The 26,428-nt window shown below is 37.3% G+C and overlaps 1 protein-coding gene across 3 annotated transcripts in view; it reads left to right on the top strand.

The window, feature by feature from the left end:
- Positions 1 to 26,428, top strand: part of ARHGAP18 (Rho GTPase activating protein 18) — a 492,802-nt gene that overhangs the window by 285,685 nt on the left and 180,689 nt on the right. For all 3 annotated transcript variants that reach the window (XM_053710692.1, XM_053710691.1, XM_053710693.1), the window contains exons 3-4: positions 20,273 to 20,508; positions 22,936 to 23,002. In XM_053710692.1, the coding sequence (XP_053566667.1) occupies positions 20,273 to 20,508; positions 22,936 to 23,002 (303 nt within the window). The remainder of the gene's footprint in view (positions 1 to 20,272; positions 20,509 to 22,935; positions 23,003 to 26,428) is intronic.

Genomic DNA, 26,428 nt, shown 5'->3' on the forward strand with positions numbered 1-26,428 from the left:
GTTTGTCTTACCCCGGTCCACAGAGAGGAACAGACGTAGTCTCAAAGACCCCTGCGTCCGCTGTATCCACTCTCCTCCTCAGGGTAGACTTCCGTCCAGGGCTGCCCGGTCCTTCCTGTTCAATGCCTAATGTCCCGGCTCGTGCCGTAGCCACGCCTACTCGACCCGGTGTTGGGCAGTAAATACAAACATCATACCATAAAATAAACACACCGGGGAGTTATTCCAGTAAAAATTCCACTCTTTATTGGTACACGCTTAAAAGTTTGACTTGTGGATGTTTGCACAAGTCAAACTTTTAAGCGTGTACCAATAAAGCCTCCAGCAAACAAGCACATTTGTATAACGTAACCGGTACAAGTTCCGGTCAGCTTAAAGCAACCTGCTCAACTGAGAGACATTAAAGGGACATAGTAAACTAGTTGCAGAACAACATCAAGCAAGATCTCCTTAACTATTATTAGTTTTTCACTCTGAAATCCTGACACTGTGTGGTGTCATTCACTTCATTTTTTTTATCAAAGGCAATCAATCACATTTGCTCCATAAGACGCACAGACATTTCCCCTTACTTTTGAAGGGGAAAAAAGTGCGTCTTATGGAGCGAAAAATACGGTATATAACATTATCTTAGCGGTAACTTCATAAATTAAAAGCATTGCTAGTTTTTTTTAGTGAAAAGTTGGACTCCACTCCATACTCTGCTGAGCGGGTCTTGTATTTCCAAAGCGCTTCACAGATTTGCTGGCTAGGCACAGCACACCCGATCGCGCCATTGGACTGAATGTAGCTCTCTCCCGCTCTGGTCTAGTAGCGGGCGTGAGCTACATTCAGTCCAATGGCGTGATCAGGCATGCTGTGACTAGCCAGCAAGTCTGCGAAGCACTTTGGAAATCCAAGACCCGCACAGTAGAGCCTGGAGCGGAGTCCAACATTACACTAAAAAAGCAGGCAACGTTTTTTTTTGTATGAAGTTACCGCTAAGATAATGTTATATAATTCTGCACTATGTGCAGAATTATATTACATTATTCTGTAAGTTTACTGTCCCTTTACTAGTACATCTACATCTTATTGTTTGGTTAAGAGACTATAAATTCTCACATACAGGATTTTTAATTGCACTTAAGAGTACAGGGAAAAATAAATATAATATGTAATGGGAATCCAGATACATGTGGCCCTCAATTTACAACGGTTTAATTTGCACCGTTTCAGAATAACAACCTTTTTTTTCCGGTCATGTGACTGCTATTGAAAAGCATTGAGAAGCAGTGCATTGATTAAAAGAGCCAGTAGGTGGAGCTGTCCGCTTGTGTTGCAGCAAAGATATGCAAGCCAAGCAAGCTGAAATTAATCAGTTTAACCAGACCTGAGCTATTGAGCAGATTTCAAAGCAACAAGATTGTCCTGTCTATAAATCAGTCCAGATTGGAATGCATAGAAAGAACTGTTTGCAGAATAATGCAAGTAAAGTCTGTGTTGTGTGATTATTTTATTAGGTTCATAATGCTGTTTAGCATGTAAAGTCTTCATTTCAAAGCTTTAAAAATAATGTATTAGGTTTTACTTATGACAATTTTGAGAGGGGCCAGGAACCTAACTCCCTCACTTCCCATTGACTTACATTATAAACTGGGTTTCAGTTTACAACGGTTTCGATTTACAACCATTCCTTCTGGAACCTAACCCCGGCGTAAACTGAGGGCTACCTGTATCTAGAACCTGTTTGACACATTTATTTTATACATATGTTTAATCTCTTTAAAGCAAGGTGTAATTTAGTGTATCATAATGAACAGCTGAGGAGTTAAAGGGACATTTTACTGTAAAATGTTCTTGTCTTTTAATATGTTCCATTTTTACCTGGTAGAATATCTTAAATTGTTTTATACAACACTTTATTTTGTCATTTAAAGCCACCACCTACACAGAAAATATCTGTACTCCAGTATTAGCTATAGAAATTGTATGTAAATAAGAGAAAGCAGCAGAAATCAACCTTGGAGAAAGTCCAACACATTTGAAAGGATGTTCCCCCAGGTGCTTTGAATATAATTAACTTTTACTAGCTGCGTGCCAAAGTATATTGTTCCTTTTAAAGGGATATTAAACAGTATGAGATTGTAATATAAAATGTTTAGTTATATGTACTTAAAAAAATGTTGCAATATACTTTCATCATTAATTTTGTCCCTTTTTACTGTAATTAAACTATGTTTTTTTTTTTGTTTAAATTCCACTGAGTTTCTATAAAGTAATGGACGCCACCATGTCTAAATTTTAAGTTTTAAGCATATCTCACTGTCCCACTGCAAACAAATAGGGACAGTTATAAAACGGGCAATAAAAGTGACTAATACAAACAAGGTTGTGTAGGTTTACTCGCAGCCTTATTTACACAAACTATACAGATAAATAGAAAACTAGATCAAACGTGGCGGCACCTATTACTTTATTGAATCTAGAGTACTTTATAGAAACTAAACTTTTACACTTTACATCATCAATATTTTCCCAACTAATATCATGGTAAAAAATAAAGCTACATATTACTCTATGGCTAATCTTTGCTTTGAATAAATCATGTCTAATATTTATGTATTGCTTAACAGCCCTTTTAAACTGCTTTGCTGTTCATATAACACATAGAAGAGATGACATTTGTTACACATGTTGCATATAATCAAAGTAGAAAAAAGGATTATTATTTTTTTTGTTTTTTTATATAGCCATTTAGCAGAGTAAAGTAAGGGCCATTTTAAATATTTTTCCTTAAAATATTTGATATGAAGTAAAATAACAGTATTATCTTTGAGTGATTCTTTCTTATCGGAAATATATTTTCTTCATATTCTTTGTTGATAAAAAATAAAGTATACCTGGTTAGTTTCCTCCTGCTTTAAAAAATGTTTTATTTCAGTAGAGCATTTTATTTTTAGATACCCCCCTCCTTATTTAAACGGGTTAAACAAATTGCAGATATATAAAGTCAGCTCCATAGCAACATTGCACTGTTGGTTCACCCGCAGCTAGTTGCATACTTTATCTGAATCACGCAATTTTGTGTACATCGAAAATAATTTCTTGTAGAGCTTATATTGTGATATCGCTATCCCATCTTTAGCCCAAGCTTCAAACTATCATATAGCTTTGGTAATCCAAGTAGCGGAGAACTCAATTGCCATGCTAAATTGTAATGGAAATTTCAAATTCTAAATAAATCTGCAGGGGCTTAGAAACAGGTAATCACATAGATTAAAAAGTATATTAAAGTGATGGTAAATCCAACGCTAGGATTTACCATCACTAAAAATAAAGTTGACTTTAATTGATCAACCATGTAAAAAAAAGTGTGCTAAACTCGCCCTTCCTGTGCCGTTGCACAGAGCTAAACTCAGTGGCTCTGGTTACCCACTGCACATTGATCTTCTACCAATGAGGTGCCGCTTGCACCTCTAAACCAACAGCTGTGTGTGCATAGAGAAACCTGTCAGTTGACATGTATGGCTATTGGTTCAGAGGTGCAAATGTCACCTCATTGAAGGAGATCGGTGTGGTGTTAGCGGCCGGAGCTGCTGAGTTTAGCACTGTGCAATGGGACAGAAAGGATGAGTTTTGCACCTTTTTTTACACTTTTAATCAATTAAAGTCCACTTTATTTTTAGTAAAGGTAAATCCTAGCATTTGTTATATGCTTGGATTTACCATCACTTTAATATATAACAGTGTTAGTTACGCAACACTGAGGAATGGGTAATTAAGGGTTTATTCATCTTTTTAAACAGTAACAATTTTCCAGTAGACTGTCCCTTTAAGTTGGAAGATCTTTAAAAACATTCAAGAAGGAATCATTTAAGAATAATAAGATTGCATGAGAGTAAATTAGACAAAGATTGATGGAAATTTGTAGTTGACTTCGCTTATTTACTTAATATCAACAACCAAGGTTTGCCAATGATGATATAAAGAATACAAAGAATAGGCCCATAGAGGAAGAATAAGGATGGGCTTAAATTGCAGAGACCACAGAGACCACTGATAATGGGAGTCTTAAATTTTCAAGATAAGATCCTGTTGAATAATTCTTGTACAGAATTGAGTATCAATTCATATTCTGAGGACAGGACATTTTTGCTTTTTAATCATTTGCTCAGCAGAAACTGCTAATAAAAGAAAGGAGATGACCATATGTTCTAAATTGATTCAAGAGGGGTAAAATAGCTAAAATGGTATATCCAGATAAAATAGTTTTACAATGGCCCGAAGAAATTAAACCATTTTTTGAAACAGACATACTCTATACTACTATATATATATATATATATATATATATATATATATATGTATATATATATATATATATATATATATATGTGTATATGTATACATACATACATACATACATACATACATACATACATACATACATACATACACACGCACTATAATAACTAGTGTAACTAGAGCTGGAAGGTGTCCAGATTAAATAAAGTTAATGTTTAGTGGAGTACAATATTTTAAATTATGGAGTATTGTTTGTTTGCTGTATATCTTTGGTTGTTTGTTTGCTGTATATCTTAGGTTTATTTGAAAATATCAAACATTTTAAGGCAAAAGAGATATTTTTGGTTCTCTCTCTCTCTCTCTCTCTCTCTTTCTCTCTCTTTCTCTCTTTCTCTTTCTCTCTTTCTCTTTCTCTCTCTCTCTCTTTCTCTCTTTCTCTTTCTCTCTCTTTCTCTTTTTCTTTCTCTCTTTCTCTTTCTTTTTCTCTTTCTCTTTCTTTTTTTCTCTCTCTCTCTTTCTCTTTTTCTTTTTCTCTTTCTCTCTTTCTCTTTCTCTCTTTCTCTTTCTTTCTCTCTTTCTTTCTTTCTTTCTTTCTCTTTCTTTCTTTCTTTCTTTCTTTCTCTTTCTCTTTCTCTTTCTTTCTCTCTTTCTCTTTCTTTCTTTCTTTCTCTTTCTCTTTCTCTTTCTTTCTCTCTTTCTCTTTCTCTCTTTCTCTTTCTCTCTTTCTCTTTCTTTCTCTCTTTCTCTTTCTTTCTCTCTTTCTCTCTTTCTCTCTTTCTCTTTCTCTCTTTCTCTTTCTCTCTTTCTCTTTCTTTCTCTTTCTTTCTCTCTCTTTCTTTCTCTCTCTTTCTTTTTCTTTCTTTCTTTCTTTCTTTCTTTCTTTTTCTTTCGTTTTCTTTCTTTCTCTCTTTTTCTCTTTTTCTCTTTCTCTTTCTTTCTCTCTTTCTCTCTGTCTCTTTCTCTCTGTCTCTCTCTCTCTCTCTCTCTCTCTCTCTCTCTCTCTCTCTCTCTCTCTCTCTCTCTCTCTCTTTCTTTCTCTCTGTCTCTGTCTCTCTGTCTCTCTCTTGTGTGTTTCACATTACAATGATCTCTCCACATAGAAGAATATGTATTGTTTATTTATACATGTAGAAATACATATATATGTTTTTTGGTACACTACATATATAATATATTTTATACACACATGATTATATATAGGTACGATATTTTACTTGGCCTGCAACTTCTTCTGTATATATCTATAAAGGCAAAGGATGGTGAGAACGGTCAAAAACAGCCCACAGACCACCTCCAAAGACCTACAACATCATCTTGCGGCAGATGGTGTCACTGTGCATCGTTCAACAATTCAGTGCACTTTGCACAAGGAGAAGCTGTATGGGAGAGTGATGCGGAAGATGCCTTTTCTGCACACACGCCACAAACGGAGTCCCTTAAGGTATGCAAACGCACACTTGGACAAGCCAGCTTCATTTTGGAAGAAGGTTCTGTGGACTGATGAAACAAAGATTGAGTTATTTGGTCATAACGAGGGGCGTTATGCATGGCGGCAAAAGAACACAGCGTTCCAAGACAAACACTTGCTCCCACAGTAAAATTTGGTTGATGTTCCATCATGCTGTGGGGCCAGTGCCGGTACTGGGAATCTTGTTAAAGTTGAGGGTCGCATGGATTCCACTCAATATCAGCAGATACTTGAGAATAATGTTGAGGAATCAGTCACAAAGTTGAAGTTATGCCGGGGCTGGATATTTCAACAAGACAACAACCCAAACCCATGCTCAAAATCTACTCTGCATTTATGCAGAGGAACAAGTACAATGTTCTGGAATGGCTATACCAGTCCCCAGACCTGAATACCATTGAAAATATGTGGGGTGATTTTAAGCGGGCTGTCCATGCTCGGCAACCATCAAACCTAACTGTACTGGAGATGTTTTGCAAAGAGGAATGGTCCAAAATACCTTCATCCTGAATACAGACACTTATTACAGGCTATAGGAAGCATCTAGAGGCTGTTATTTCTGCTAAAGGAGGCTCTACTAAATATTGCTGCAATATTTCTATTGGGATGCCCAAATTTATGCACCTGTCTAATTTCGTTTTGATGCATATTGCACATTTTCTGTTGATCCAATAAACCTCATTTCACTATGGAAATACTACTGTGTCCTTCAGTTATTTGATAGATCAAAATGAAATTGCTGATCCAAACACCCAATAATTTATAAATGAAAATCATGGAAATTGTCAGGGGTGCCTAAACTTTTGCATACGACTGTATATGTGTTTGTGTGTGTGTGTATATATGTATGTGTGTATGTATGTATGTATGTATGTGTGTATATATATATATATGTGTATATATATATATATATATATATATATATATATGTGTATATATGTATATATATATATATATATATATATATATATATATATATATATATATATATATATATATATATATATATATAATGTCCATTGTAGCAAGAATGAATCCAGTGTAGATCCGGATTCATTCTTGCTACAATGGATCCAGTGTAGATCCAGGTTACCCACCACAGACAGCCAGTGGGTAACCTGGATCTACACCGGATTCATTCTTGCTACAATGGATCCAGTGTAGATCCAGGTTACCCACCACAGACAGCCAGTGGGTAACCTGGATCTACACCGGATTCATTCTTGCTACAATGGACATTATTTGGATTTCTAGCCGTGCACTGAGTGGTTGTTATGGTTGGTGAGTGCTGATCTATTACTTTATTTTTTTATATATATATATATATATATATATATATATATATATATATATATATATACAGGGAGTGCAGAATTATTAGGCAAATGAGTATTTTGACCACATCATCCTCTTTATGCATGTTGTCTTACTCCAAGCTGTATAGGCTCGAAAGCCTACTACTAATTAAGCATATTAGGTGATGTGCATCTCTGTAATGAGAAGGGGTGTGGTCTAATGACATCAACACCCTATATCAGGTGTGCATAATTATTAGGCAACTTCCTTTCCTTTGGCAAAATGGGTCAAAAGAAGGACTTGACAGGCTCAGAAAAGTCAAAAATAGTGAGATATCTTGCAGAGGGATGCAGCACTCTTAAAATTGCAAAGCTTCTGAAGCATGATCATCGAACAATCAAGCGTTTCATTCAAAATAGTCAACAGGGTCGCAAGAAGCGTGTGGAAAAACCAAGGCGCAAAATAACTGCCCATGAACTGAGAAAAGTCAAGCGTGCAGCTGCCAAGATGCCACTTGCCACCAGTTTGGCCATATTTCAGAGCTGCAACATCACTGGAGTGCCCAAAAGCACAAGGTGTGCAATACTCAGATACATGGCCAAGGCAAGAAAGGCTGAAAGACGACCACCACTGAACAAGACACACAAGCTGAAACGTCAAGACTGGGCCAAGAAATATCTCAAGACTGATTTTTCTAAGGTTTTATGGACTGATGAAATGAGAGTGAGTCTTGATGGGCCCGTGGCTGGATTGGTAAAGGGCAGAGAGCTCCAGTCCGACTCAGACGCCAGCAAGGTGGAGGTGGAGTACTGGTTTGGGCTGGTATCATCAAAGATGAGCTTGTGGGGCCTTTTGGGTTGAGGATGGAGTCAAGCTCAACTCCCAGTCCTACTGCCAGTTTCTGGAAGACACCTTCTTCAAGCAGTGGTACAGGAAGAAGTCTGCATCCTTCAAGAAAAACAAGTACTCCACAGCGTGGCTGGCAAAAAAGGGTATAAAAGAAGAAAATCTAATGACATGGCCTCCTTGTTCACCTGATCTGAACCCCATTGAGAACCTGTGGTCCATCATCAAATGTGAGATTTACAAGGAGGGAAAACAGTACACCTCTCTGAACAGTGTCTGGGAGGCTGTGGTTGCTGCTGCACGCAATGTTGATGGTGAACAGATCAAAACACTGACAGAATCCATGGATGGCAGGCCTTTGAGTGTCCTTGCAAAGAAAGGTGGCTATATTGGTCACTGATTTGTTTTTGTTTTGTTTTTGAATGTTGAGATTTTATATTGGTTTCACTGGTAAAAATAAATAATTGAAATGGGTATATATTTGTTTTTTGTTAAGTTGCCTAATAATTATGCACAGTAATAGTCACCTGCACACACAGATATCCCCCTAAAATAGCTATAACTAAAAACTACTCCCAAAACTATTCAGCTTTGATATTGAGTTTTTTGGGTTCATTGAGAACATGGTTGTTGTTCAATAATAAAATTAATCCTCAAAAATACAACTTGCCTAATAATTCTGCACTCCCTGTATATATATATATATATATGTGTGTTTGTGTATGTATATATATATATTTATATGTGTGTGTCTCTTTCTCTCTCTCTCTCTCTCTATCTAATCTATATCTATATCTACAGGGAGTGCAGAATTATTAGGCAAGTTGTATTTTTGAGGATTAATTTTATTATTGAACAACAACCATGTTCTCAATGAACCCAAAAAACTCATTAATATCAAAGCTGAATAGTTTTGGAAGTAGTTTTTAGTTTGTTTTTAGTTATAGCTATTTTAGGGGGATATCTGTGTGTGCAGGTGACTATTACTGTGCATAATTATTAGGCAACTTAACAAAAAACAAATATATACCCATTTCAATTATTTATTTTTACCAGTGAAACCAATATAACATCTCAACATTCACAAATATACATTTCTGACATTCAAAAACAAAACAAAAACAAATCAGTGACCAATATAGCCACCTTTCTTTGCAAGGACACTCAAAAGCCTGCCATCCATGGATTCTGTCAGTGTTTTGATCTGTTCACCATCAACATTGCGTGCAGCAGCAACCACAGCCTCCCAGACACTGTTCAGAGAGGTGTACTGTTTTCCCTCCTTGTAAATCTCACATTTGATGATGGACCACAGGTTCTCAATGGGGTTCAGATCAGGTGAACAAGGAGGCCATGTCATTAGATTTTCTTCTTTTATACCCTTTCTTGCCAGCCACGCTGTGGAGTACTTGGACGCGTGTGATGGAGCATTGTCCTGCATGAAAATCATGTTTTTCTTGAAGGATGCAGACTTCTTCCTGTACCACTGCTTGAAGAAGGTGTCTTCCAGAAACTGGCAGTAGGACTGGGAGTTGAGCTTGACTCCATCCTCAACCCGAAAAGGACCCACAAGCTCATCTTTGATGATACCAGCCCAAACCAGTACTCCACCTCCACCTTGCTGGCGTCTGAGTCGGACTGGAGCTCTCTGCCCTTTACCAATCCAGCCACGGGCCCATCCATCTGGCCTATCAAGACTCACTCTCATTTCATCAGTCCATAAAACCTTAGAAAAATCAGTCTTGAGATATTTCTTGGCCCAGTCTTGACGTTTCAGCTTGTGTGTCTTGTTCAGTGGTGGTCGTCTTTCAGCCTTTCTTACCTTGGCCATGTCTCTGAGTATTGCACACCTTGTGCTTTTGGGCACTCCAGTGATGTTGCAGCTCTGAAATATGGCCAAACTGGTGGCAAGTGGCATCTTGGCAGCTGCACGCTTGACTTTTCTCAGTTCATGGGCAGTTATTTTGCGCCTTGGTTTTTCCACACGCTTCTTGCGACCCTGTTTACTATTTTGAATGAAACGCTTGATTGTTCGATGATCACGCTTCAGAAGCTTTGCAATTTTAAGAGTGCTGCATCCCTTGCAAGATATCTCACTATTTTTTACTTTTCTGAGCCTGTCAAGTCCTTCTTTTGACCCATTTTGCCAAAGGAAAGGAAGTTGCCTAATAATTATGCACACCTAATATAGGGTGTTGATGTCATTAGACCACACCCCTTCTCATTACAGAGATGCACATCACCTAATATGCTTAATTGGTAGTAGGCTTTCGAGCCTATACAGCTTGGAGTAAGACAACATGCATAAAGAGGATGATGTGGTCAAAATACTCATTTGCCTAATAATTCTGCACTCCCTGTATATCTATATCTATATCTATATATATTATGTGTGTGTGTATATATATTTTTTTATAGCCCAAGACCTATCTTTGAGCTCTTTTAACTTTTTTGTGCAATATTTTTTTTTCTCACTATTTTTTATTAGATGCTGAGTGTAAAGTAACTGTACTTTGTAATGTATTTCTTTCCTAAGATATAGTGAGACCACGTTGTCATCAATTACTGTTGGGAATACCACTCCTGGCCAGCAGGAGGAGGCAAAGAGCACCACAGTTAAGCTGTTAAGTGTCACTCCCCTACCCATAATTCCCAGTCATTCTCTTTGCCCCTGTCAATGGAGGATGTTTAGTTCTGGTGTGGGCTGTGGACATAGTGTCTCAGGGTTACAAAATAGAATTCAAGACTTTTCCTCCCTGGGGCAGGTTTCTTCACTCAAGATTATCTGCAGACCAGATAAAAAGAGAGGCATTCTTGAATTGCGTTCTGAACCTTTCTTCCCTGGGAGTAATAGTTCCTGTCCCCAAGAGGGAACAGGGTCTGGGATTCTATTCCAGTCTGTTTGTGGTTCCCAAAAAGAGGGAACTTTTTGTCCTATTTTAGACCTAAAGTGTCTAAACAAGTTTCACACAGGGATCATCACCCGAGATTAGCCTTTCTATACAAACTTTTTTAGTTTGTAGCTCTTCCGTTTGGCCTTGCCACAGCTCCCAGAATATTTTCAAAGATTCTGGGGGCTCTCTTGGCAGTGATCAGGGCGTGGGGAATTGCAGTGGCACCTTACCTGGGTGACATATTGATTCAGGTGCCTTCTTTTCAACAAGCAAACTCTCATACAGAGATCTTGTTGTCTTTTCTACGTTCCCACAGATGGAAAGTGAATCTGGAAAAGAGTTAACTTGTTCCAGCTACATGGGAGGTGTTCTTAGGTACCATAATAGATTCCATGTCTATGAAAAATTTTGTGACGGAGGTCAGAAAATCCAAAATTCTTGCCTCTCTACAGTCTACTGTTCGCTATCAGTGGCTCAATGTATGGAGGTAATTGGTCTGATGGTTGCTTCCGTGGACATCATTCCCTTTGCTCGATTCAATTTGACAGCACTACAGCTATGCATGCTCAGACAATGGAACGGGGACCATTTGGATCTGTCTCAGAGGATAGATCTAGATCAGTCGACAAGATATTTTCTCCCGCTGTGGTGTTCTCAGGAGCATTTATCTTGAGGCACATTCTTCCGGAGACCCTCCTGGGTCATTGTAACCATGGAAGCCAGCCTGCTGGGCTGGGAAGCAGTCTGGGACTCGTTAAAAGTGCAAGGTCTATGGACTCGGGAGGAGTCTGCTTTCCCCATAAATAACTTGGAGTTGAGAGTGATTTACAATGCTCTGATAGCGTGGCCTCAGTTGTCCTTAGCCCGGTTTATCAGGTTCCAGTCGGACAATATCACCTCAGTGGCTTACGTCAACCACCAGGGAGGAACTCAGAGTTCCTTAGCCATGAAGGAGGTGGCTCGGATTATTCAGTGAGTGTAAGTCCACAATTGTTGTCTATCTGCCATCCACATTTCAGGGGTGGACAACTGGGAAGCAGACTTTCTGAGCAGACAGATTTTTCATCCCAGGGAGTGGGCACTCCATCCAGAAGTGTTCTCCAGATTAACCCACAAATGGGGGATGCCGGAGTTGGATCTGATAACGTCTCAACAGAACGCCAAGCTTCCGAGGTACGGTTCAAGGTAGAGAGATCCTCAGGCCGTCCTGATAGATGCTCTGGCAGTGCCTTAGATTTTCAGTCTAGCATAGCTGTTTCCTCCGTTTGCTCTCTTTTCACCAGTCATTGCTCGTATCAAGCAGGAGAAAGCTTCGGTAATTCTAATAGCTCCTGCATGGCCTCGCAGGACCTGTTATGCAGACCTAGTGAAGATAGAACAAAAGATTATACTGGCACTAGGACCTAGTAGAAATAGGAAATAATGAACTGATACTAATGATCAGTCCGGTGCTACCCCCAATATAATAAGCATGAGCAACAAGAGGGAGAAAACAGTAGGGGTTTAGAATAGCACTCTTTCCTAAGATAAGTAGTTAAAATTAAGATAATTAACTTTATTATAATTTATTAAAATAAATTGAGGGAAACCCCTCTATGTAAGTTACAGTACCTAAATAGCCAATAAATTAAAAAGTAAATACCATGCAATCACCCCCCCTGTTTCCAAGCCAATATCTGCAATCGTCGGCATCAGGTGCCAGGAGTGATGACAAAGCAGTTGTGAAACGCGCGTCAGGCGTTCGCTCTGCTTCCTGGTATGTAGATGGTAAAAAAAATAAAAATTTTTTTAACTCTCCTTATAACTGCTGTGATTTCTACGTGGAACGGTTGAACTTACTATATTAATTTACTGGATTTCTAAACTGCTCTCCTAGCAGAACTCTCAATCTAGTTACCTGGGGTTATCTTGTTCATGTGTTCCTGGGTATATATATATTATATCTAAACCTATATGCAATACGGTATTAAAAGGTAATTTAGATTTCTTTTGGGAAATTTTCCCTTACAAGATTGTGATTTTTATATATACGGTATTAGAAGGTACTTAGTTGGTGTAATTTTGAGTTTGGAACTATTTTTTGTTCAGTTTCGTATTAGAAGGTAATCCAACCACTTTGATATAAGTTGCAGCAGGGTTCCACACCCCTAATACGGAATTAACAGGTATTTCAAGATAACATCTCACTTATAGAATTTATAGAACTATCTCTGGGAAAATATTCCCTTACAAGACTACGATATTGTAATAAGATATTAGAAGATAATCAGCTGCTTAACTCGTAAGTCTAAACAGGGTCATATATCCCTGCTAGACTTTATTGCTATTGTGATTTTGAATGGTTTCAGAAGGTAACATTATCTCTTAGATATAAGTTGCAACAGGATATAATATCCGTAATATCATATTTTGAGGTAAAATCTTACTTATATATCTATTTCATGGAAATATTCCCCTGCATGATTGCGACATTACAAAACGGTATTAAGAGGTAATCAGCTGTTTAAAACAGAAGGCTAGACAGGGTTACTTATCCCTGTTAGTTTTCTTTGGTATTGTGATTCTACATGGTTTTCAAATTGTTAAATAGCTAATATAACTGGCTAGCAATACGCTAACTTCTTCCAGCTCAGCCACCTAAGTGGCCATTCTGAAATTGCGAAGACCACCTAATCTCCCTGCCTTGTTAAGTTACACCAATCACTATATTAAATACACTTGTTATTTGATATACCCTCCTCTGTTCCATTATAAGTACAAATACATATGGACATTTTTACCCCATGTAGTAGGCTGTATCTTCTCATAATAGGTGAAGAAATTATGGTAATGTTCCATTTACAATTGTACATTTGCTCAACCTATTTAGGATCTCCTTACTAGTATAAATTCTGTTTCTACACTAAACCGTTTGGAGAGCCTAAGGCCTCTTGTTAACACATACAGGGAGCAGTCCATTAATGTGTGTTTTTACTCTTGCTTTTTAACATGAGTGCTTAGTCACCTTTTATATTAATCAAATTTAGTAAAAGTTAAGTTTTAATTAATTAACCATTCCGGTTTTCCCATCCTCTTACTGACAAATTTGAATAAAAATGTATCTTGAGCGTTCACACTATCCATATATAGTGTGCCATTATAGTGCTTTCTTTTTTGTTTCTCTACTTTTCTTATTACATATATTTAGCACTAGGCACTGCCCCCTTATTTGTATATATTACTATAAGGGGGATTTTGGATATGTGTTCAGTAATTTCCTTTTTTCTCATCAGGGGTGATGAGCATGAACTCAGTTCAAAATTAACACACAACTAAGTGCAAAATTAGCACAAACGCGTTTCGGCCATGCTTATGGCCTTTTTCAATGTAAATGTGGACAAGCCGAAGCCCGAGTGCCACCCGTTTTATATACAGTCAGTAGCAGTTACCATCCTCCAATTATCAGTCAGATTTGTGCAACGTCCTCCATATAACCAATCCAAACTGATTAGCTAGTGTGGCGTGGGCGTGTGATGCACCTCTATTGCGATTGGTTGAAGAGTATTCGTGATGTCATGGAGGGGAAGACGGTGGAGACATTTCCGATTAAACTTTGACAGCTCAGTACAAATAACAATTGCGCACATTGTCTGTCATCAGCTGCGATCGGCTCCCATCTCATATGATATATTTGACAAGGATGCCATCTGTCTCTCTTAGCATCATAGGTTACATGCTTTCCTTCGGCTACAATATCCATATAATATAAGATCCACATATACAGTATATTAATTAGTGTGATATAATGAGGTAGGATCATATATACAGTTGTCCATGCAATGGACTGAATGTCATATTTATTCTATGTCACGTAGAAGCCTGCATATGATGGTATGTAATGAATTAAATCTGATAGTAATCATTAAGGATGGTAATAAGATAGATGTATAGGGTAGCACATACAAATGGGAACCTCACAATGCAATTCATATGTGAATAATTTAAGCATACAAAATGCCTCTTTTAATGATGAATATGAGATTTTTGTGTATAAAAAGTATGGATTACGTATTGATGGCCATTCTGTCTATCATCATATATGAAATACCATTTAACACTCGGTTATATATATACAGTCAATAGCCATTCATTGTAACCTCAAATGATTCATTGAACCTATTACCAAACAAATCCAAAAACAATATTTCAATTCATTAAATGTGTATGTAGTATATTACACATATAGGGGCATAGAAACGGATAGGTCCAATATTTAATAAGGTATGTAAAGGTGTCGTATATGCAGAGTCTCGCATTTAAATACTTCTATGAGATATATAGCATATTAATCATAACATTATTATGTGGGTCCATATCTCTCTCAGCTGGAATAGTAATTATCCATTAATATGAATCATTGTATACCCATTTGGATACATACAATTATTTGGAAGATTGACTTGGAAAATCAATTTAGTTTACGATTTCTTTACAGATAGACCTAATAATTATTAGCCTCATTCATTCCATATGGCATGACTGTATTAAGTCTAAAAATCCAATTGGTTTCTTTTTGAAGCAATATACGTTCACACCCCCCTCCTCTGATCCCAGGTTTAACCTTTCCCAGACCCTAACATTTAAATGCTACTGTTTTGCCGTTATGTGTTAAAAAATTTCTTGCCACACTTGTGATTTGTTTGCCTTTGTCAAGATCTTTATATGCATTACGGATGTTGCTCATATGTTCAGTCATCCTCGTACCCAATTTCCTAGTGGTCATGCCTACAAATAGGCTGTCACATGAGCACAATATGCAGTAAATGACATCAGTACTTTGGCAGTTGATGTGTGTGTTTATTTTCCATTTCTTATGGAATTTATTCATCATGATCTCTTTTTTTTTTAACCATGTATTGGCATATCTTGCAATGTCCACATGGGATGGAACCCCTGTATAAAGGTGTTTTTTTGGCATTCCTGTTGAAGTGGCTTGTAGTGAGGCGATCATTGAGTTTTCTTGCTCTTCTAAATGTGAATGGAGGTCTGTCTGGTATTAGTGATCGAAATTGATCATCCCCCATTAAAATATGCCAATGTTTCTGAAACATATTGGTCAATTGTTTACTTTGGCAATTGTAGGTGGAGATGAATCTAAGTGTATCAGTTGAAGTGTGCTCTTTCGGTTGTAAGAGATCTGTCCTGTCTTTAGCTAAAGCTTTATGATAAGCCTTAGCCAGTAGCTTTCTAGAATTGCCATGTTTTAGGAGTCTGTCCCTTAAATCAATAGCTGCCTTTTTAAAAGGTTCTAGTGTAGTGCTATTTCTCTTGATTCTTAGATATTTACCATAAGGAAGACCTCTAATAGTAGAATGGTGGTGATGACTAGAGGCATGCAAAATGTTGTTACTAGCCGTTGGCTTTCTATAGACTTCAGTTGTCAAATTGTTATCAACCTAATATATATACCTGATAAAGAAATTTATCAGGTAAGCATAAATTTCGTTTTTTGTTGTATTTTGTGATACTTTTTTTTGTGTATCTTAAAATCAGACATATAATAAAAATTCTAGGAACCTAAGTTCTGGGGTCTGCTTCGTATTGATATGAGGTATTCATTTGATCTGACTTTCTGATTTATTTTAGTTTTTTTTATAAATTCTACTTTTGTAGAAGAACGTGACATTGCATTTGATCCTGTTTTTTGCATTAATATTATGTATAATTAAAAATGATTATGCATAATTAAAATATTTTGTTGTAGGCATTGTGACATACACTTGCTTATTTTCTTTGATCGTTTATACCCATCTAATCTTTATACTAATATGCTTTATTTTTTTTTTCTTCTCTTTTTCTTGTTCTGGAAAAATGAATTAATAAAAAAAATTCAAAACTGACTATGAGCAGTTAGAAGAAAAAAATGATGAAAGTACATTGCATTTTTTGTTTTTTTAAGTCTGAAATTGTGGATATTCCAGTTCTGAGAACAACTTGCCACACATAAGTCCTTAACAGGCCTTGGCAGGGTTGATCCGATAAGAATAGCTAAACAATTGATATTTTACTTACAAAATGTTAGTGTCTTGTCTTCTCCAGCAACACGTTCGGATTGGCTGCTCCATATAAGGCAAATGTTGAGGGGTTGGCTGTTGAAAAACAATTGCAGCAAACAAGGTGTTAAAAAATAAATAAATAAATAGTATGTTAATTTTAACACTGCATACAACTCCTTTAATTAAATATTGTTTACTGTCCCTTTAATAAATCAAATTTCCACTAGCCATTGGCAAGTGGAAATTTAATGGTGGCGAGTGAAAGTTAGTGAATGTTGAGTCTGAAGTCTGGTGGCATATTGTAAGTAGCAAAGTTGGCACATTGTATTTGCAGAATGTACATTCCTATTGAAGCACTGACAAACACACATTTTGGGCTATGTGCTAAACCTTTTATCTAAAGGGATATTATATAGCAATAAAAGTACAAGGATATGTTATTCCTCTAGGGCTGTAGAAACCCCATTAGTGCATTAGACTGTTTTTTGAGAGGGTAAACGGGGGAGATAGAGACATTGCAGAGGAGAAGAGAGAGTTAAGAGAGAATGTAGAAAAACAAGTGAAGCTATATGAGAGAGGATAGATAGAGAGTAAAGAGAAGATATAGCTTGAGAGAGAAGTTAGAGGGTAAAAAATAGATTAAATAGAGAGGAGGAAGTGGAGAAAGAGAGTTACGAGAGAGAAGGGAGAGATAATTATTTAAATAAATAATTAAATCTCCAGGTCTGCTGTGACCTTCCATGACTGTCAGCACTCTCTGCATTCTCTCAGTTAAACAACTTCCATTTTCTATCCAGCTGTTGTCTTCCCCAGAAACTCTAGTTGATGTTTCTAACCACTATGAACTTATTTTTGTTAGTTTATTACTGTATGTAGCATTATTAGATGGCCAAGCAACATATTTGCTGGACAACCTACTGTTATTGTCAGGATTATTATTATTATTCCTCCACTTTTTCTATTGCGCATAATTCTTGAACTGCTAATGTAAAGCTCTTGAAATCAGGTATGCTGGTACAGCCTATTGCTCTGCTACATCTCCTGCAATATTGACTCATAGGTCCATAGCAGTGGAGCAAGTGTAAAAATAAATCTGTCAAATAAATATAAAACAGTATAAGATTGAAATAAACATTTTTTAATTATGTGTAGTTAAACATTTTAAATATACTTTTATTATTTAATTTGTCCACATTTACTGTAATTTATATCTTTAAAATATATATAATATAAATTTATATATATATATATATATATATATATATATATATATATATATATATATATAAAAATATATAAATGTCAGTTTTCTTAAAGTGAAGGTCCATTTTGATGAATTAATGCCCGGTTTTTAATAAACCTATTAAAAACAAGGGCACTTTAATTCATCAAAATTGACATTTCACTGTTTTCTTCAAAAACGTACCTTTTAATCCTGAATGCCGCTCCAGCGATTCCCCCGGCCGTCCGAAGCCTCTGCAGACGTCAGAAATGATGAATCGGGCTTTCTCCAATCACAGCTTCTTGGCCTGATGCAACAATGTGATTGGAGGAAGCCGGATTCGTCATTTTGGACCCTCGAAGACGGCTTGCGACGGGCGGAGGAAGTGCCGGAGCGGCTACCAGGATTAAAAGGTACGTTTCTGAAGAAAACGGTGAAATGTCAATTTTGATGAATTAAAGTGCCCTTGTTTTTAATAGGTTTATTAAAAGCCGGGCACTAATTCATCAAAATGGACCTTCACTTTAATTCCACTGAGTTTCTAAAAAGTAATTGGCATTTGGCAATACCATGTTTGAACTTAAGTATTCCCACTTATCTCACTCCCCTGATGAGGACAAATAGGGGCAAATATAAAGCAAACAATAAAAGAGATTGTCCAAACAAGATGTGTGGAACACAGGATTATCTAACTTGGTTTCCATACAGCCTTGTGTTTCTCCATAATTGTTTTCAGCAGAAGAGAGCGATGAATAGAAAACTATTTTAAACATGGCGGGGCACATTACCTTAAATATAGATGATATAAGTTTAAAGGTTTCGTTTTTATAAACAACTAATATTATTATAAAAATATCTCTGTGTTATTCTAAGGCTAAACTTTGTTTTAAATGCATAATTTATGTCTGTCTACCCCTATAACTTCACATTTCTTGCTTTTTTCTGTATTTTTTTAAACTTACATGGACATAAAAGCCAACATGTTTCTTTCATGATTCATATTTAACATATTATTATTATTATCTGTTATTTGTAGAGCGCCAACAGATTCCGCAGCGCTAATTATTTTAAACAACTTTCCAATGTACTTCTATTATCAAATTGTCTTCATTTTCTTGTTATCATTTGTTGAAAAGCAGAAAGGTAAACTCAGGAGTGTGCATGTATCTGCAGCGCTATATGTCAGTAGTTTAACAACAATGTTATACATTAGCAAGAGCACTAGATGCTAGCGCTATTTCATGTAGTGCTCCAGACATGTGCATGCTAGCTATCTAGATATCTCTTCAAATAAGAATAACATGAGAATGAATCAAATTTGATAATAAAATTAAATTGGAAACTTTTTAAAAATCATTTTCTCTATCTGAATCATAGTTTTCATGTCCCTTTTAATTAGACCAATTTTTCTCAATTTGAGTCTCTAAGAAACTCTAACAGTCTGTAGGTGACTGGGCACGATGGTCTGTGTGGTCACACAAGCATCCCCCACCAAAGCCCTACCTTAGACCCCGCTCCTAATCCTACATGTATATTTTTCACAGCTAAGCAGTCATTTTACCCCTTGGCTGCCTATAATATACAAATTACTTTTCATTGGCAAAACAAAAGAGATACAATTATTAAACGGCCTGTCTAAATACTAGACGTTTGACAATCCTATTCCTAGCTAATCTAATTATTGGAAACATTATACTTGTGAATACAGGACTTTGAAAGTTCTTCCATAAGTAAACAGGTAAATCCATCAAAAGTGAAGTTATTTTATGTTACTCTTAAAGGGCTAGTAAACACAGTACATTTGCATAATCAACAAATGCAAGATAACAATGCAATAGCACTTAGTCTGAACTTCACATGAGTATTATATTTTTTTGCTTACAATTTTTTAAAAGTTATGTCTATTTCCACTCCCCCTGTACCATGTGACAGCCATCAGCCAATCACAAATGCATACACGTACCATGTGACCGTCATCAGCCAATCACAAATGCATATATGTTTATTCTGTGAATTCTTGCACATGCTCAGTATGAGCTGGTAACTCAAAAAGTTTAAATATAAAAAGACATTTTGTTAATAGAAGTAAATTGGAAAGTTTTTTTTAAATTGCATGCTCTATCTGAATAATGCAAGTTTAATTTTGACTTGAGTGTCCCTTTAACATACAGAATTACATTTATCAGTAAGAAAAACACTCAACTTGATATATATTCATTTACAGAAGGAGAGCAAGAAGAGGAATGGCTGAAGGAAGCGGGTCTTTCCATTCTATTTGGGGAAAGCACTGCTGACTCCCAAGAAAGCATGGTGTTCCTGTCTACGCTAACACGCACGCAGTCGGCAGCAGTGCAGAAACGGATAGATACATTCACACAGACCTTACGGAAAAAAAACAAGCAACACCAAATCCCTGATGTCAGAGATGTTTTCCGGCAGCCGCAAGAGTTAAAGAAAAAAGTATGTGGTTTACAAGTTTACTTATGAGTCATAGGACAAATCACAAAGATATGCATGAGCTCTACTGCTTCTGTTTATATTTTTAAGTGTTAGCAAGCAATAGCACTGTGCTGCGTAATATGTAATGTAAACATCTTTACACTGATTTTCTTTTTTTATATTTCATTACATTTGTTTAGACTATAGCAGCCTACATACGTTACTTTGTAGCTTAAATATTATAGACTTTTTGCATTTATATAGAGTGCATTTAAAGTGAATGTAAATTTTGATGCTAAAGTGCCCGGGTTTTTAAAAGTTTGATTAAAAACAGGGGCACTTTAATTCATCAAAATTTACATTTCACTCCTGTTGTGAAAAAAAAAACCTTACCTTTTAAACTTGACAGCAGCTCCAGCTTCCTCTGGTCGTTTGCAAGCCATTTCTGATGTCAGAAATGATGGATAGGTCATCCTCCAATCACAGATTCCCCCCCGGGGGAATCAGTGTCTGATTCAACGCCGTGATTGGAGGAAGCCGGATTCCTCATTTTAGACCCAGGAAGAGGCTTTACAACGGGTGGAGGAAGCTGGAGCTGCTGTCAAGATTAAAAGGTAAGTTTTGGGGGGTTTTTCACAACAGGAGTGAAATGTAAATTTTTATGAATTAAAGTGCCCTTGTTTTTAATCGAATTTTTAAAAACTGGGCACTTTAGCATCAAAATTTACATTCACTTTAATTCATAGTGTCTTATATTTTCTGTTTTCTCATGATATTGTTTGGTACCTGATTATATTTTGCAGTGTTATATTTTACAAATTATGCTGAATGGTATAATTACTATGTATCCCCATCCTCATCAGTGATGTGCATCCATCTATGTGTTCCAAAGGCGCATATAACTGACAGGAATTTCACCAGTTTTTTAAACACTGATTGTATATTACCTGTCATTCTACTAAGCAGGGGCTATATTCATACACAATTGTGAGGTCTCTCAGTTGTATCCAGTGCTAAATATATATAATATGCAACAATTTTCTAGATGTTTTAAGATCTTACCAGATGTATGTACAGTACGTTTTAATGTTAATTCTAATAAATATTTTACACTTAACAGTAGAACAGTACCAGGCCAACCTTGGAAGTGTGTGTATAAATCAGTATTTCTACATAGTTTAAAATGATACCTTCCCGTTTGCTAATTAAGTGCCTGTTTTTTATCATTTTCTATCAATTTAGCAATCTAAACAACTATTCCATGAAATATATACTATGTTAAATGTTGCAAGTGTATTTATACTAGCTTATTCACACAACTAGTTATGTCTTGTCAATAGAGAAAACAATTGTGTAATCATACCCTGTTGATTGCTGTTCCTCCTGTTGGTTTAACTAGGAACTGCTGAGCTCATTAGTATAAAATGCATTCTCTATTTAATTTGAATAACGAACACCTACTATCCATCTGGTATGATGAGACACACTGCCCTATCAAATATCTAGATGATATTTTGTTGCTTCACCTCCTCCGCTTTTTATGATGTGCTATTTCTGCACACCCAGATTCTGTAACTACTGTTTACTCTATTTTTATAAGAAACAGACACTGCACATTCATTTGGTACAAGAATGCAAAACTGCCTACCATACTTTTAAGAGAAATAGACACCACCAAGCCCAATTATATAAGGAGAAATTGGACAAGGCCAAGTCTACTAGTATATAACAATGCCTACCTAGTGGTATCAAGAGGAGAATCTACCGCTTGTCCACTGGTTTTCAGCTAAGAGGCCTGTAGAAAAACGTTCTCAATAGTGGTCACATGATAACTTGGAACAGACGCTATTGTGAAAAGGGTCAAATGAAACAGGCGCAAAAGGAGGGCTGGGCTACCTGTATATATTTCCCTGTGATCGTAGAATATGTCAATACCAATCTACTGGTAAGTGGACCACAGGAGGACTGAGCCTAACCAGAGTCCTTGGTCATAAAATGAGAGAAGACAAACCCCACCCTGGCTCCTATGTCTTTCCATCACCCAGCTACCTCCCTGCCCTGCACCCACCAGGGCCCCAGAAATAGGCCACTTCTAGGGCCCCCACTCTCACCTTGGATGAGAAAATATTGACCACATCATTATTGGTATATCAAGGAAACATTAATGGTGCACTGGTATGAATAGATAACAATACCCAGTATTGTAGGATGCATTCTCTTACATAGTGGTACAAAATGATACTTGTTAGAAATTACCACATACACTGATCCCTTACAGTAAAACAAAAATTAACAAATGTATATGGCCATATTAAGGTATGAAAACACCTTATATTTTTTAAAACAATGTACCCATACTTTATACAAGCTTAGTATGATGTTTAAACACAGACAATCAATCTAGTGCAATTTTTTTCCAACTTAATTATATCATCTTTATATTTTAAGGATGAAGATCTGAATGGATTTGAATCAACTGAAACCAAAAATGGAGATCTTAATGACAAATCAGATTGTATGTACTATTTTTTTTTCTCTTTTTCTCTGTTAAGACTTTTTTTGTAATCAATAAGACCAAACATTCTTTTAGTCTGTTTAGATTACCACTTAATCAGATAATGATTATTTCTCTTGTTAAGTGTATCCAGTCCACGGATCATCCATTACTTGTGGGATATTCTCCTTCCCAACAGGAAGTTGCAAGAGGATCACCCACAGCAGAGCTGCTATATAGCTCCTCCCCTCACTGCCATATCCAGTCATTCTCTTGCAACTCTCAACAAAGATGGACGTAGTAAGAGGAGAGTGGTGTATTATAGTTAGTTTTTTAACTTCAATCAAAAGTTTATTTTTAAATGGTACCGGAGTGTACTGTTTATCTCAGGCAGTATTTAGAAGAAGAATCTGCCTGCATTTTCTATGATCTTAGCAGAAGTAACTAAGATCCATGGCTGTTCTCACATATTCTGAGGAGTGAGGTAACTTCAGAGAGGGAATGGCGTGCAGGTTTTCCTGCAATAAGGTATGTGCAGTTAATATATTTCTAGGGATGGAATTTGCTAGAAAAATGCTGCTGATACCGGATTAATGTAAGTTAAGCCTTAAATGCAGTGATAGCGACTGGTATCAGGCTTATTAACAGAGATACATACTCTTATAAAAGTGTAATATAAAACGTTTGCTGGCATGTTAATCGTTTTGATATATATTTGGTGACAAAACTTATTGGGGCCTAGTTTTTTTCCACATGGCTGGTTTGATTTTTGCCTAGAAACAGGCTTTCCACTGTTGCAATATGAGTGGGAAGGGCCTATTTTAGTGCTTTTCTGTGCAGCTAAAAATACTGACAGAGACATTCAGCTTCCCTCTGCATGATACAGGACATCTCTGAAGGGCTCAAAAGGCTTCAAAGTCGTGTTTGAGGAGGGTAACAATCACAGTAGACTGTGGCAGTTGTGACTGTGTTTAAAAAACGTTTTTGTCATTTATTATTCTGTTTTTGTTATTAAGGGGTTAATCATCCATTTGCAAGTGGGTGCAATGCTCTGCTGACTTGTTACATACACTGTAAAAATTTTGTTAGTGTAACTGCCTTTTTTCACTGTTATTTCAAATTTTGTCAAAATTTGTTTCTCTTAAAGGCACAGTAACGTTTTTTATATTGCTTGTTAACTTGCTTTAAAGTGTTTTCCAAGCTTGCTAGTCTCATTGCTAGTCTGTACAAACATGTCTGAAACAGAGGATACTCGTTCATTATGTTTAAAAGCCATGGTGGAGCCCCATAGGAGAATGTGTACTAAATGTATTGATTTCACCTTAAACAGTAAAGATCAGTCTTTATCTATAAAAGAATTGTCACCAGAGGGGTCTGTCGAGGGGGAAGTTATGCCGACTAACTTTCCCCACGTGTCGGACCCTTCGCCTCCCGCTCAAGGGACGCACGCTAATATGGCGCCAAGTACATCAGGGACGCCCATAGCGATTACTTTGCAGGACATGGCTGCAATCATGAATAATACCCTGTCAGAGGTATTATCCAGATTGCCTGAATTGAGAGGCAAGCGCTATAGCACTGGGGTTAGACGAGATACAGAACGCGTAGATGCTGTAAGAGCCATGTCTGATACTGCGTCACAATATGCAGAACCTGAGGACGGAGAGCTTCAGTCTGTGGGTGACGTCTCTGAATCGGGGAGACCTGATTCAGAGATTTCTAATTTTAAATTTAAGCTTGAGAACCTCCGTGTATTGCTTGGGGAGGTATTAGCTGCTCTGAATGACTGTGACACAATTGCAGTGCCAGAGAAATTGTGTAGGCTGGATAAATACTATGCAGTGCCAGTGAGTACTGATGTTTTTCCAATACCTAAAAGGCTTACAGAAATTATTAGTAAGGAGTGGGATAGGCCCGGTGTGCCCTTTTCCCCACCTCCTATATTTAGAAAAATGTTTCCAATAGATGCCACTACACGGGACTTATGGCAGACTGTCCCTAAGGTGGAGGGAGCAGTTTCTACTTTAGCAAAGCGTACCACTATCCCGGTTGAGGACAGTTGTGCTTTTTCAGATCCAATGGATAAAAAATTAGAGGGTTACCTTAAGAAAATGTTTATTCAACAAGGTTTTATTTTACAGCCCCTTGCATGCATTGCGCCTGTCACTGCTGCGGCGGCATTCTGGTTTGAGGCCCTGGAAGAGGCCATCCATACAGCTCCATTGACTGAAATTGTTGACAAGCTTAGAACTCTTAAGCTAGCTAACTCATTTGTTTCTGATGCCATTGTTCATTTGACTAAACTAACGGCTAAGAATTCCGGATTCGCCATCCAGGCACGTAGGGCGCTATGGCTCAAATCCTGGTCAGCTGATGTGACTTCAAAGTCTAAATTACTCAACATTCCTTTCAAGGGGCAGACCTTATTCGGGCCTGGTTTGAAAGAAATTATTGCTGACATTACTGGAGGTAAGGGTCATACCCTTCCTCAGGACAGGGCCAAATCAAAGGCCAAACAGTCTAATTTTCGTGCCTTTCGAAATTTCAAGGCAGGTGCAGCGTCAACTTCCTCTGCTTCGAAACAAGAGGGAACTTTTGCTCAATCCAAGCAGGCCTGGAAACCTAACCAGTCCTGGAACAAGGGCAAGCAGGCCAGAAAGCCTGCTGCTGCCTCTAAGACAGCATGAAGGAGCAGCCCCTATCCGACAACGGATCTAGTAGGGGGCAGACTCTCTCTCTTCGCCCAGGTGTGGGCAAGAGATGTTCAGGATCCCTGGGCGTTGGAGATCATATCTCAGGGATATCTTCTGGACTTCAAAGCTTCTCCTCCACAAGGGAGATTTCACCTTTCAAGATTATCTGCAAACCAGATAAAGAAAGAGGCATTCCTAAGCTGCGTACAAGATCTCCTTGTAATGGGAGTGATCCATCCAGTTCCGCGGACGGAACAAGAACAGGGGTTTTATTCAAATCTGTTTGTGGTTCCCAAAAAAGAGGGAACCTTCAGACCAATTTTGGATTTAAAGATCCTAAACAAATTCCTCAGTTCCGTCATTCAAGATGGAAACTATTCGAACTATTTTACCCATGATCCAAGAGGGTCAGTACATGACCACAGTGGACTTAAAGGATGCCTACCTTCACATTCCGATTCACAAGAATCATCATCAGTTCCTGAGGTTTGCCTTTCTAGACAGGCATTACCAATTTGTAGCTCTTCCATTCGGGTTGGCTACAGCCCCAAGAATTTTTACAAAGGTTCTGGGCTCACTTCTGGCGGTCCTAAGACCGCGAGGCATAGCGGTGGCTCCTTACCTGGACGATATCCTGATACAGGCGTCAAGCTTTCAAATTGCCAAATCTCATACAGAGATAGTTCTGGCATTCCTGAGGTCGCATGGGTGGAAAGTGAACGAAGAAAAGAGTTCTCTATCTCATCTCACGAGG

Source organism: Bombina bombina, chromosome 4, assembly GCF_027579735.1.
Source record: "Bombina bombina isolate aBomBom1 chromosome 4, aBomBom1.pri, whole genome shotgun sequence".
NCBI lineage: Eukaryota > Metazoa > Chordata > Amphibia > Anura > Bombinatoridae > Bombina > Bombina bombina.